Below are 14167 nucleotides of genomic sequence, written 5' to 3' on the forward strand. Positions count from 1 at the left end.
CTACAGGCATAGTTACGGCGTTATCAACCACTCTGCTAGTATTACTGTTTAGCTCACCTACATTTGCATTTTCCTTACTAGTATTACCGTTTACCTCAAAGGCTGTGTTTGTTGTTTTAGGATTAGGTATCGCTTGACCTGGAAACACACCTTTTGGTTGTACTTTCTATTGTGCTAACTGCTGTAAGGAAAGTTTGATGGCTTGTAAAATTTGTTGTTGGGTTTGTATAAAGGCGTCAAAACGATCTGGTTGTGGAGGAGTGCTTGTTATAGGTTGTGTGATAGGAACTATGTCACGTTGATTATTAACAGGTGGGTTGTGATAGTTATGATTAACCGGAACGATACCTCTATTAGCATTATAATTATTTTTGTTATAATTATTATAATTACCCTGACCTTGTCCTTGTCGTGGTGGAGCTTGGTTGTAATTGTTTGATGGCCGAACATTTTGATTATTATACCCTGGAGGTGTAACTTGTTGATTATTTCTCCAACTGAAGTTGGGATGTTGTCTCCAAGGGGCGTTAGGAATAGGATAGCTATTAATTTAACAAACATTATCTTGTTGTGATGTTTGTTGTTCATAAGCGAGAGGACAATAGATGAGTCGGGATGCTCAGGACTCAAACAGAAATTACATGGATTAGAGTTGACATTCATGATGGGAATAGGCTTTTGTTGAACAGAAATAACTTCTACCTTTTTAGTTAGAGATTCGATTAAAGTTTTAAGCTCAGGAACGAGTTTAATCTCAAACATACCGGCGGCCTTAACTGTTGAAGAAGAACTAGCGGAGCGAAAGATATCGTCACTACCCCCCTAGTTATTATTACGCTTTGTTTGATCTTCTAGAAATTTATAAGCCTCTGAGGCTCCTTTACTGAGGAAACTACCCCCCATTCATTATGTCAAGGACCTCTTTATGGTGGTGTAACAGTCCCTTGAAAAAGGCACAAAGTAACGTGTCTTTCCCAAGGTTATGATGTGGACACTCTATAAGAAGGTCAGTGAAACAATTCCAAGCCTCTGAAAAGGATTCATGAGGATTTTGTTGAAAACAATGAATCTTGGAAAGCATTTCATCTGTCTTCAGTGTTGGGTAAAAATGTTCCATAAATAGTTGAACAAGTTTGGCCCATGAGTCCACAGAATTAGGTGTTTGGGCAGTTAACCAAGGCGCCGCCTTGTCGGCTAGGGTGAAAGGAAACACCCTCAGTTTAATTTGTTCAGCACCAACCATAGGATGATGGAATGTGGTAAGGACTTGTTCAATCCTACGCATGTGCTGATAAGGTTTTTCATGGTCTAACCCATGAAAATCGGGTAACAAATTAAATATATTGGGGGGGTTTCGGAAATCCCCCACTGGGTCTGCAAGAACGATGCAAGATTTTGGGCTATCGTTCAAGGCTTTGTAAAAGTCAGAGAGAGAGACTCTCTTTCTTCAGCCATTATTTCAGGTGCAGTGTGTGGTATACTAGATAGGTTTGTATGTTGACGTTCACGATAGATTACATTAATCGTTTTTTCTCTACCTGACCTTAATCTCATGCAAGGCTAACTCCAATATTTAAAAAAAAAAAAACAACAGTCTAAACAACCCTGATATGCTAGTATAAATCCTCTAACAGGAGATGCGAGGAGTGGAAGAAAGAAGTACCTGAATGCCTCCTTGCTTCGCTTATGAATAACGTCTTGTATACGTGGGATTAGTGTATTTAACAAGTTAGAAACACTGAATAACTTGAAGAAATGGAAGTTTGAACTAACTGGGAAAATTGGGTTGTTCAAGAAGAGAGCGCGGGTCGCGCTCAGAAATGGCCTTGGTAGGGCGCGGGTCGCGCTCAGGCTATTCTTGCGAAATTTTTTACTTTCTGAACCAAACGATTATAGTTAGAATCAAACAAGGATCGGTGGGTTTAATGGGACTTTGGGAAGACTAACAATACTAATGAAAACAATTCTAAACGGAACTAAGATTGCAGCGGCACCATTTCATAAAAGTAAAATGAATAGTTTTACCTACGCATAAGCTACGAAACTCAAATGCAAGTAAAACTAAAACTATTTTACTGCTTAATGTTATCAAAGTTTTCTACTCTTGATGCTATTGCAATAAGTTGGAGTAAAGAATTCGTTCCACTCCTAGTTCTTTAGAATTCACGTTAACTAAGATTATCAGTTCTATCAAAGTTGATGAGAGTAATGATGGAAATTATACTAATCAAGATGCGATAATTCAAAATACGGAAATACTAAATTGACTATATGATAATGAATTAGGGGGATTTGATTCCACCTTAATTCGACTTAATCAACTAGCGATGAATTGTCGTAATCCGAATTGTAATGCTTCTGCATAACAATTGGGTGTTTCTAATCCCTAATTGTTCATGGTAATCTCTACCAACTAACAACTAGCATGTGAAGTAATCAGACCCATTCTCATGGTGAACTAATTACTTTCTAGAATGGAATAAAATATTACGAACTATTCTACGCTAACAACAATCAAGTTTTCATCAAGGCTTCTTCAAACCCATTTAATGGAGGTTTTAGCCTTGAATCATTATACTACCATTTATATATAAACAATAACACATAGAACAACCCATTGTTGAATAAATGATTAAACTTATAAATCTAATTAAGCAATAATAATAATGATTCCAAATGAATTAAAACAAGATTTAAAACTAATTTAGAACTAAGATGATGGTTAACTAATTATCAATGAAGACAAACTAATTATGAATTTAAGACAACTAAAACTAAATAAGAATTGAATTAATAAACTAACTTGAAATGAAAAACTAATAATTTATTATAAAACTAAATATGATTCTAAATAATATTCATTTTTTGTTCTAATTAATCTATTGGAATGGAAAAAAAAAACTAGATCTAAACTAAGTTATTGGATAATGGCTAACTAAAAAACTAGATGCTTAAGAGCTAAGACTTGTGTCTTCAAATGGAGGAAACAAGATCTACTTTTTCATGCATGGGCTGAGGAGTCATGTTTTGGGCCGAAAAATCGGGCCCAAAACCCAATTTCTTAAGTCCACAGAGGCCTTTTTAGTTAGATTTGACTTCAACAGCCTTTTCGTCCCTTTCTGCTCCTCTGATTGGGTCAAGGCTTGAACCATTGGAAAGCTCGCTCCGAGCCAGTCATTTTGATTTAAGGTAGGCCCAATTTCGAGGTCTGAATCCAAAGATACGATTTTTGGAAGTTCTGCTGACTTTTGTGCGCTATTTCTGCCCGCGTTGACTTTGACTTTTCAGCTTTGACTGGGCATTAAAAAGGCCTTTTCTCCTTGAATCTTGGTCTTTAATCATAGAACTTCTTAACAAACAACCTTTGCTTCTTTATCTCGCAGAAGGGACACATTTCTGCACATATTCGACTCCAATGCCTAAAATAAACAAGAACACGATAACAGTACTAACTCTTACTTATTAATCACATAATTGGTCAAAAGTGATATTGTTAAAGGGGTTAAAACTACAGTTTTGGGGTCTTATCAAACCACCCCCAAACATCAATTTGCTTTGTCCTCAAGCAAATATGAGAAATTAGAATAAGTGACCAAAAATGGAGTTTTAACTAATCTCGTTTCGCCGAGTGTGATTGCATTGACAATATGCAACAAGGCCTTAAACCATTAGGAATTTCCTAATGGATGAGTTATAGCATCGTGAGAGTTTTCCTATGAAGGTACTCACAAACTTCATCTATACTACAACGACTAAGAAATAAAACTATTATTTCCTTATTTATGTCTCAATGATCTATACATCTCACTAGCAATGAATACAAAATAATCAAGTTGAAACCTAAGCTAATATATGCATAATAATCAATCATCTACGAATAAACATATATACAATGAGTAATACTATGAAATGCACTAGCAAGTCCGTTTCTGAAACTTTAGAATAGCATCCTCAAGTAGGTCCTCACATAAATGTTAAGACAAAAACACTCTGATTTTTTAGCTCAAATTTCGCTACTCCAGTGTGCAGTGAGCACACTTTACCTTACAATCTCAATGACACACAAGGAAGCCGAAGTCAATCAAACATATCTGCCACTTACTATCACACTAACCTATTCCTAATTGAGCTAGAGGTCTTTATTAGGTGTTGCGGGGATTAGGAGATGGTTTAAGAATGAAGGAAATAGATATTCAAAAAGGGCAAGTCTGAGATAATAGAGTCTTCATATTATGTAACTAGAGAAAACCTTGTTATTTACTTTTGCTTCTACACTTTGTTTCAATCCTTAGCCATATTTTTTCCTTTGGTTTTTGACTCATTTGATTCTGTTTTTGGAGTTCTAACTCTTTATTTTCTTTTATTTATTTATTCTTATTATTTTTGGATGAAAACTTTCTTTTCTTATTTGAAGCGACCAACAAATTCTTGATTTCAAATGTTTTTCTCTTTTCTATTCTTCATCTCTATTCTCAGACTCATTCAAATAATGGTTTTTTTTTTTTTTTTTGAAAAAGGTTAAAGGATTTGCGGTTTATGAAAGGCTAAAGAAAAGAAAGGCTCAGAGGGGTGACTAGCAGAAAATAATTCATAGGTTTGAATTTCTGGCTATATCATTCCAAAGAGGGCCTAAATTCTCACTTAGGATATGGTATAGTGATCAAGTAAGTGGACGTGTGATTTCTCTATCCGGATTTTACTTCTCCCTTGTGTCATTTCTCAAATGTTTCACTCATATAAGGCTTTAGGCTATATTCTCACAGATTTTGCGAATAAGTAATCGTAGCCAAGATTTCAGAAACTTACTGCCAAACAATCATAGATACTCATGCAATATATTTATAGAAAGATGCAAAGATTATTATCTACATATTAACCTAAGTTTCTAAAAACTATTCTAATACAAAAGCTAACGTGAGACTTCTAGATTATTAAGAGCATAGGGAAAGAAAACAATACCAATATTCCTAAGTGTATAGCTTAACCTTTTTATTTATATTTTTGAATTTTTGAAATATTTACTGGAAAACAAGTGCATATTGTACATATCTATATCCTAACAGATGCCTTAATTACACGTGTTTCTATGCCACCCCCAAACAAGAAGCATGTTGTGTCCTCCAAGTAATGAAATAAAAAGGGTAGAAAATTACCATGGAAACGCGTGAAATTTTGGAACATCTGCAAAACAAGGTTAAAACATACTAATATAAAAACTAAAAACAGACGCAACTCTATATGAGTTCCACCCGTTTTGGGGATAACAAGAATTAAAGTGCTTGGGACGTAAGCAGACACGAACTGAAACTAAAAACTTACCTTAACTCCATCGTTTTAGCGTCATCCTCCTCCTCATCCTCTTCATAGGACCAAGGCTCTTTTCCGTCCTGCCACGCTATGTTAACTTGCCAAGCCCTTCGCCGTGTATCATCAACCCATGCTAGCCTGTCGAGTGTTACTCGGTCTGATGGGGTGTAAGGAGCAACCAAATGACGTTGCACCTGCCATCCCGACCAAGTCATAACTCGAAATGAATGAACCACGCAATTGGTGGGTCTCATGATTTCAACCCTAACCCAATCCGTGAATGATAAAATGATAAATTGTTAAATGAATAGTCTACCTACGAAATGAACGATGAACTCAAAACGTAAGTAAACTAAACTAATCTTATGATACTCATATTTATCAAAGTTTCATACTCTCAATTCTATCGAGATAGAGTGGAGTAACAAATTCGTTCCACTCCTAGTGCTCTAGCATGGATTGTTTTCTAGTCTAATTAGTCGGTCTTAAGTCAATGAGAGCTTTACGAAGGTGATATACTACGATACTTACTGAATTTGATTACTTGACTTTTAAACTACTAATGCTATGGAAATATGATTGTTTTGGATCTAGATAAATGATTAGAGGGGAATTGAATCCACCTTGAATCCAACTTAATAGCCTAACATAGATTCTTGTATCTCGATTCTTACGTTCTTACGGCAAGAAATTCGAGTTCTAATCCCTAGTGTTCATGGCATTTCTACCGAGTACTAACTAGCATGTGAGGTCGTCCACCCATTCTCATGGCTTAATCACGACCTTCTAGATTGGAATAGATTCTACAATGTTTCTACACTATACCACTAAGTTTTCATCAAGGCTTCATCAACCCCTCTAATGGAGGTTTTAGCCTTGAGTCATCAAACCATCATTTCCCATTTCATTATGAGTACACATCATATTAAAATTCTAACTTAACTAAATTAACTAACAATGGTTCAATCTATTTAAACTACGGAATGATAATCAACAAGAATTAAAATCAGATCTATAAATTGAAATAACTCAATTCGAAATTGAGAAAACAACTATTTTATTTATCTAATCAATCAAGAACAATGATTCAAAGACTTAATCTAAAACAAGAATTGAAAATGGAACTAAAGCTTAATTTAATTAATGAAAACAGATCTAGAATTATCTATATTATTTTAGGTCTAACTAGCTACCATTAACAAAGAGCTAAACTTTTGTTTTTATACTTTCAGATCCAAAAATCGTGCATGGGCTTGGAGCTATGTTTTGGGCCAGAGAATCAGGCCCAAAACCCAATTCTTTCCGTCCAAAAAGGCCTCTTCAGCTGCAGTTGGCTTCCATAGACTTTTCGTCCATTTCTGCTCCTCTGATTGGGTCAAGGCTTAGATCATTGGAAAGCTCTTTCCGAGCCGGTCGTTTTGACATAAGGTAGGCCCAATTCTGAGATCTGAGTCCAAAGATACGGCTTTCGGAAGTTTTGCTGACTTGTGTGCTGTTTCAGCCCGTGTCGACTTTTCAGCTTTTGACCGGGCTTTAGGAAGGCTTTATCTTCTTGAATCTTGGCCTTTAATCATGGAACTCCTTAGTAACCGACCTTTTCTCCTTTATCTCACTAAAGTGGCACATTTCTGCACATAATGGACTTTGAAGCCTGAAATGCATAAAAACACGTAATCAGTGTTAACTCTTAATTATTACTCACATAATTGGTCTAAAAGTATGACTGTTAAAGGGTTAAAACTACAGTTTTGGGCTCTTATCAGTGAACTAGGTACAGAATTTAGGTAAACAACCTTGCCTGATTATGCCTCATGCTATGGGCTCTCTTTAGACTAGCCACTAAAACTTTGGGAATGTCATATAGGCGGCGTCCCTCAGCTAAAGCAAGGAAAACGTCACCAGCGGTACTATTTGCAAAACTAAACTGCCACTCCCCTAAAATATTCATCAGGATTAATAACATGGTGGTGCCTACATTCAGGGATAGGCTACCAAGGGCTATGTTATATCGTCCTTGGTCTATTACACGAAACACCCCACCCCCATAATACTCGTGGAAATATGCATAGTCATAAAGGTATGCATTATCAGTCATATATCCCCACGTGTGTGTAGGATTAGGGAAAGGCAATCCCAAAACCAAAGCTACCAAATTCTTACTGAATTCCATTATCGTGTTATTAACTACTACGGAGAATTTTTGTTCTCCATCTTGGTTACAATAGAAATTAACATTATTGTAGAAAGAAACAGTAAGCTGAGGTGAATACGAGTCATCGTCACTTACCAGTAGATGTTGCCATCCTAACTGCAAGATCCTGTTGCGGAACCAACCTCCGTAGGTCTCGCTTCCCAACAAGTCTTCGAAAGACTGCTCAGGTATGACCGTAAGAGATGTCATCACAATAACTACTCTCTAAAAGAGTTTCAAACAACCCTGGAACAACTCACAAAAAATCAGAATTTTTCGTGGCTACGAAGGTCAGGGAGCGGGTCACGCTAAAAAATAGCCTTGGTAGGGTGCGGGTTGCGCTCTGTGTGTGAAGAACAGGGTGCAGTGAAAATCAAGAGTAAAAATTGGAGGTTTATGGTGAGAGATGAAAGTGAGATGTGTGGGTTTTGAGTGTAGAATGAAGGAAGTATATATAAGGTTTTAGTTTCTAAAACGAATCGACAAGTTGCCAAAAAAATTTAAGGCAATTGCCTGAAATAAAATATTTCCAAAACTTAAAATGGAAACAACCCATATTCATTATTCTAAAACAAACCTAATATCTTTTAGATTGAATTTAGAATAACAACTTCCTAACTCATTGAAATTTCATCCTACCACAATATCTAATCATAGCTATGCCAATATCGGCAACATTCCCAACAATCATCGAAATATTACTTCTAAAATGGTGGATTATATAATAACAATGCTAAAAGAAATAAGACCACCCCCAAACAATTCGGGAAGATGGGATTAACGCAAAAATCATTGCATGCGCTAAAAAGAACCAAATTAAATTAAAATCAAAATTTAAATAACAATTAACTACCGAATTCAAGGTGGCTAAATGAAACTATGAGAGTGGCTAAAAATCAAGGTGGGCTTGGGCTGCTCGATCCTAGAACTTGGAATAAAGCGGCCTACTGTGGGCTTGTTGTCAAGATTGCTCAGAAATATGATTGCTTGTGGGTGAAATGGACATGGGAGCATCAAATAAAGGGGGGACATTTCTGGACTATAAAAGAACCCAAGGACTGTTCCTGGGTGTGGAGAGGCATCCTTAGGCACAGGGAGGCTACCTGGAAGAGTGTGAGATACAGTATTGCTGATGGTTGGAAAACGAGCTTCTGGCATGATCCGTGGTGTTCTGGTCCTTTGATCTTCAACGCCTAAGCTAGAGAACTGCTAGCGACTTCTATTCCTAATGATGCTTGTGTTGGATCGATTATTGAAAACGGGAGTTGGTCAAATGTCATTTGTCAATTACCAAGCTGCGAACTGAAAAAGTGTATCATGGAAATGGAGGTAAACAGCTTCTTGACAGAGGATCGAGTCATCTGGACACCAACAAGCACTGGTCGCTTCTCCCTTGCATCGGCGCATCTCTCGCTAAAGAAAATTCGAGGAAAAGTAAAATGGTTCAAGCTTGTTTGGGGTAAGTTATCGGTGCCCAAACACTCTTTTACTGTATGGCAGCTCTTCTCTGGATCCTTGCCCACCCAAAATCGACTTATGTTTAAGAAAGTCATAAATGTATCCAGCTGTTGTCTATGCACTGGTCACGCGGAATGTTCTTCGCATCTTTTTTTGACTGTGCGTACTTAACACAAGTTTGGGCGAGGATAAAGCTAGCTATGGGCTTGTCTGGGCAGGTGCAGCGATCACATGAAGAGTGGTACTTCTTAATGAGACTATGCAGAGCAAACTCAATGCAAAATGAAATTCTGCGGGCATTCACTTGTGCAACAGTCCATGCGATATGGAATGAGCGGAACTGGCGTCTAAAGAAAGGCAGGAAAAGACTACCGAGTATCTTGAGTATACAGATTCTGAATGATATGAAAGTGTATCTTGGAAAAACACTGCAGTCTATTAAGGAGAGTCATGCGATGCGGGTGTTGCTGCAAAGACTAGGTATAGATGGAAACTACAAGCCAGTTGAGGAACAGTGGGTGCGCTGGTCAAAGCCGAATGATCAGGTACCGGTGCTGAATACTGATGGTTCGCTGAAACTTGGCAAGGCAGGGTATGGTGGGCTAATGAGAAACTCAGATGGCAGGGTCCTCTTTGGGTTTACTGGATCGTCAAAATCTCCCTCAGTGCTTCGTCAGGAACTGCTAGGAGTCATGAAAGGCCTACAAGGAGCTGCCCAGCTGGGTGTAAAGAGACTGCATGTACAATCTGACTCCACGAGGGTTGTACGTATTCTGAACTTGAAGGAGGAGCCACCTTGGACGGAGAGGAATAGCATAGCACAGATAAAGCGCATTATTGTTGAGTTTGAATTGGTGGACTTTGAACATGTTTACAGAGAAGGGAACCAGGCTGCAGATTATTTATCTAAGCTTAGTGATTCTATAGATGATAGTGTTTTGTATTTCATTCCCCCTTTAGACCAAAGACTGCATGTTTTGGTCAAAGAGGATGAAGAGGGTAAGTTGTACTTGAGATCATGATCAAATAAAGGTTGGGGAAACCTTAACCCCTAGCTTTTTCAAAAAAAAAAAAAACTACCGAATTCAAATTTAACTACTGAATTCAACAACTTAACATCAAAACTAATAAAAAAAATAAAAATTAACATCAAAACAACAAATTTTTCTAAACAGCTAGCCACGAGATGAAGATGGCCCCTGAGATGAAGATTGGGCCTAGGATGAAGATGGGCCCGAGCCATCCATCCTTCGGCGATGACGCTCATGCCTCACAGATGCCTCCTCAGAAGAAGAACCCCCCCTGGGGTGGCAAGTGTTCTAGCATTTCTACTCAGAACTTGCGTTGTACCTCCATAAATGCTTTCATCTCTTCCCAACGCTCATCCTCACGCTGGGTACGAGTCTCATAATTCTGATGTATGGTAGTCTGCCGAGTTCGGAGATCTTCATAAATAGTATTAAGATAACGCATGCCATGATGAAGCACTGACATGCGTTCTCCATTAGAATTACATTTTTCTAAGGCATCGGCATCAAAACATCCCATGTCCTCCTCATCATCCGAACTAACAACCTTATCAGCCGGCAACCTCCAAGTCTTTTGGATACATTGCGTGTAAATACTTGCATTTGAATGCGATTTCAGCATAATCCGATCAGATTTCAGAGTATCTCTCAACCTCATCATGATCTTTGTTATTAACACAGGGAGAGGTGTAATACTCTTCCCAACTCCTTTAATCATATTTATCAAAACCTTGAGGATACAAAATTCATACTTCCTCTCCTGGAGTATCCACAGAATGTGAAGACAATTCAGACTGATGTCACTGACTTTCTCTTTTTCAATGATGATAAGAGCCCAAAATTGTAGTTTTAACCCATTAACAATAATACTTTTAGACCAATTATGCGAGTAATAAATAAAAGTCAATGTTGATTACGTGCTTTTATGTATTTCAGGCATTAGAGTCAATTATGTTCAGAAATGTGTCACTTTGGCGAGATAAAGGAGCAAGGGTTGGTTGCTAAGAAGTTCTATGAATAAAGACCAAGATTCAAGGAGAAAAAGCCTTTATAAATCCCAGTCAAAGCTAAAAAGTCAAAGTCAACGCGGGCAGAAACAACACTCAAAAGTCACTAGAACTTTCAAAGACCGTATCTTTGGGCTCAGACTTCGGAATTGGGCCTACCTTATGTCAAAAGGACCGGATTGGAATCAACTTTCCAATGGTCCAAGTCTTGACCCAATCAGAGGAGAAAAAATGGACAAAGAGTTTGTTGAAGAAAAATCCAACTAAAAAGGCCTCTATGGACTGAAGACATTGGATTTTGGGCTCATTTTCCGACCCAAAACATGCCTCCTCACGCCATGCACAAAAATGTGGATCTAGTCTCCTCCATTTCAACACACAAGACTTAACTCTTAAGTAATATTTTAGCTTAGGGTAGCAAGTAATCATTAGAGAATAGTTCTAGATCTAGTTTTACATTCCATTAATTAATTTTCAATTATTGTTTTAGATCTAGTTTTTACTTTGCAATAGATGAGTTAGAACTAGTAGATTGTTATTTTAGAATCAAATATTAGTTTCATAATTAAGTATTCATTTTCATCTTAATTTAGTTTATCAATTAAATTCTTACTTAGTTTTAGTATTGTTAAATTCATAAATTAGTTGTCTTCATTTCATAATTAGTTAAATCATAATCATAGTTCTAAATTAGTTCTTAATCTTGTTTAGTTCATTTGGAATCATTAGATTATTATTGATTAGATCAAATAAGTAAATTTACAATCTTTTTATGATGTCTTGTTTAAATTCAATTAGAAATGATAGTTTAATCACTCTAGCCTAAACCTCCATTAGAGGGGTTTGAGGAAGCCTTGATAAAAGTTTGATTGTTGTTAGCGTAGAATAGTCATAATTTTCTATTCCAATCTAGAAAACAATTAGTTCACCATGAGAATGGGTTTGATTGTTTCACATTCTAGATGTCAGTTGGTAGAGATTACCATGAACAACTAGGGATTAGGAAGAACCAATTGTTATGTGAAAGCAGTTCAATTCGGATTATGATGATTCTTTGCTAGTTAATTAAGTCGAGTTAAGGTGGAATCAATCCCCCCTAATTCCTTATTATATAGTCAATTTAGCACTTCGTAGTTAAGTTATTCGTATCTTATTAACATAATTTGCATCGTAGTATAATTCCCACCATTACTTTCACTAACTTTGGATAGACTGATAACCTAAGAAAACATTGAATACTAAGGAACTAGGAGTGGAACGAATCTTTTACTCCAAGGCAAAACTTCGAAGCCCTAGCTTTGGCGCTGGAACTTGAGTTTTACTCGAGACCACGCCCGGCCCTGAAGTGCTTGGAACTTGAGTTTTTACCTGAGCGTGACCCGCGCCTTGCCAATGCAAAGTTAGAGCTCCCCCCGCGACCGGCTGGGAGCTCGAGTTGGACTGAAAGATACCCGCTACCTAGGGTGATTCTCGAGCGACACAAGCCCTACTCTGAACTATCCGATTTCCATAGGTTAGTTCAAACTTCCATCACTTCAAATTATTCAGTGTTTCTAACTCGTTATACACACTGATCATGCGTATACAAGACGCTATTCATAAGCGAAGCAAGAAGGCATTCACGTACTTCTTTCTTCCACACCTCGCATCTCCTGTTAGAGGTTCATACTAGCATATCAGGATTGTTTGGAGTGTTGTCGTGTTTAGTTAAGATTGTTCATAGCCTTGCATGAGATTAAGGTCAGGACGAAGAAAAACGCCTAACGTAATCAACTAGCAACGTCAACAAACACGCCTTTCTAGTATACCACTAACTACACCTCTAGCTAGCATACCACACATAACACCTGAAATAATGGCTGAAGAAAGAGATTCACATCTCTCTGACTTTTACAAAGCCATGAACGATAGCCCAAAATCTTGCATCGTTCTATCAGACCCAGTGGGGGATTTCGAAATCCCCCAAAATATATTTAATTCGTTACCCGTTTATCATGGGTTAGACCATGAAAAACCTTCATCAACACATGCGTAGTATTGACCAAGTCCTACAACATTCCACCATCCTACGTTTGGTGCTGAACAAATTAAACTAAGGGTGTTCCATTCATTTTAGCCGATAAGGCGGCGTCTTGGTTAACTACCCAAGCGCCTAATTCTGTAGACTCGTGGGCCAAACTTGTTCAACTATTTATGGAACATTTTTACCCACCCCTGAAGACAGATGAAATGCTTTCCAAGATTCATTTCTTTTGCCAGAATCCTCATGAATCATTTTCAGAGGCTTGGAATCGTTTCACCGATCTTCTCATAAAGTGTCCACACCATAACCTCACGAAAGACATGTTAGTTAGTGCCTTTTTCAAGGGACTATTACACCACCACAAAGAGGTGCTTGACTTAATGAATGGGGGTAGTTTCCTCAGTAAAAGAGCCTCAGAGGCTTATAAATTTTTAGAATATCAAACAAAGCATAATAATAACTGGGGGGGTAGTGACGATATCTCCCGTTCTACTAGTTCTTCTACAACAGTTAAGGCCGCCAGTATGTTTGAGATGAAACCCGATCCTGAACTTAAAAATTTATTAGAATCTCTCACTAAAAAGGTAGAGGCTATTTCTGTTCAACAAAAGCCTATCCTCATCATGAATGTCAACACCAATCTATGTAATTTCTATTTGAGCCCTGAGCATCCTGACTCCTATTGTCCTCTCGCCTATGAACAACAACAATCACAACAAGATAATATTTGTTCCATTAATAGCGAACCTAACGCACCTTGGCGACAAAACCCCAACTTCGGTTGGCGAAATAATCAACAACCTCCAAGGTTTAATAACCAAAATGTTAGGCCAACAAACAATTATAACCAAGCTCCGCCGAGGCAAGGACAAGGACAAGGGAATTATAACAATAATAATTATAATGCTAATAAAGGTATCGTTCCGGTAAATAATAACTATCAAAATCCACCCATTAATAATCAACGTGACATAGTTCCTATCACACAACCTATAACAACTACTACTCCACAACCGGATCATTTTGATGCCTTTATGCAATCCCAACAACAAATTTTACAAGCCATCCAACTTTCCTTACAGTAGTTAGTACAAGAGAAAGTAAAACCAAAAGGTGTGTTTCCAGGTTAAGCAATACTACTCTCCTAAAACAA

The 14167-nt window shown here is 37.5% G+C and overlaps 1 protein-coding gene across 1 annotated transcript; it reads left to right on the forward strand.

Annotated features, from left to right (window-relative positions):
* The first annotated feature begins 8377 nt into the window (after positions 1–8377).
* On the forward strand, positions 8378–8695 carry LOC147475039 (uncharacterized). Its single transcript, XM_086585247.1, has one exon. The coding sequence runs from the start codon at positions 8378–8380 to the stop codon at positions 8693–8695; it is 318 nt and encodes a 105-aa protein (XP_086441373.1).
* Positions 8696–14167: the final 5472 nt, after the last annotated feature.

Source organism: Coptis chinensis, chromosome 9 (genome assembly GCF_015680905.1).
Source record: "Coptis chinensis isolate HL-2020 chromosome 9, ASM1568090v1, whole genome shotgun sequence".
Taxonomy (NCBI): domain Eukaryota; kingdom Viridiplantae; phylum Streptophyta; class Magnoliopsida; order Ranunculales; family Ranunculaceae; genus Coptis; species Coptis chinensis.

Bases quoted from the DNA above. Each gene is read 5' to 3' on its own strand.
- LOC147475039 (XM_086585247.1), top strand. From the start codon at position 8,378: ATGAGAGTGGCTAAAAATCAAGGTGGGCTTGGGCTGCTCGATCCTAGA.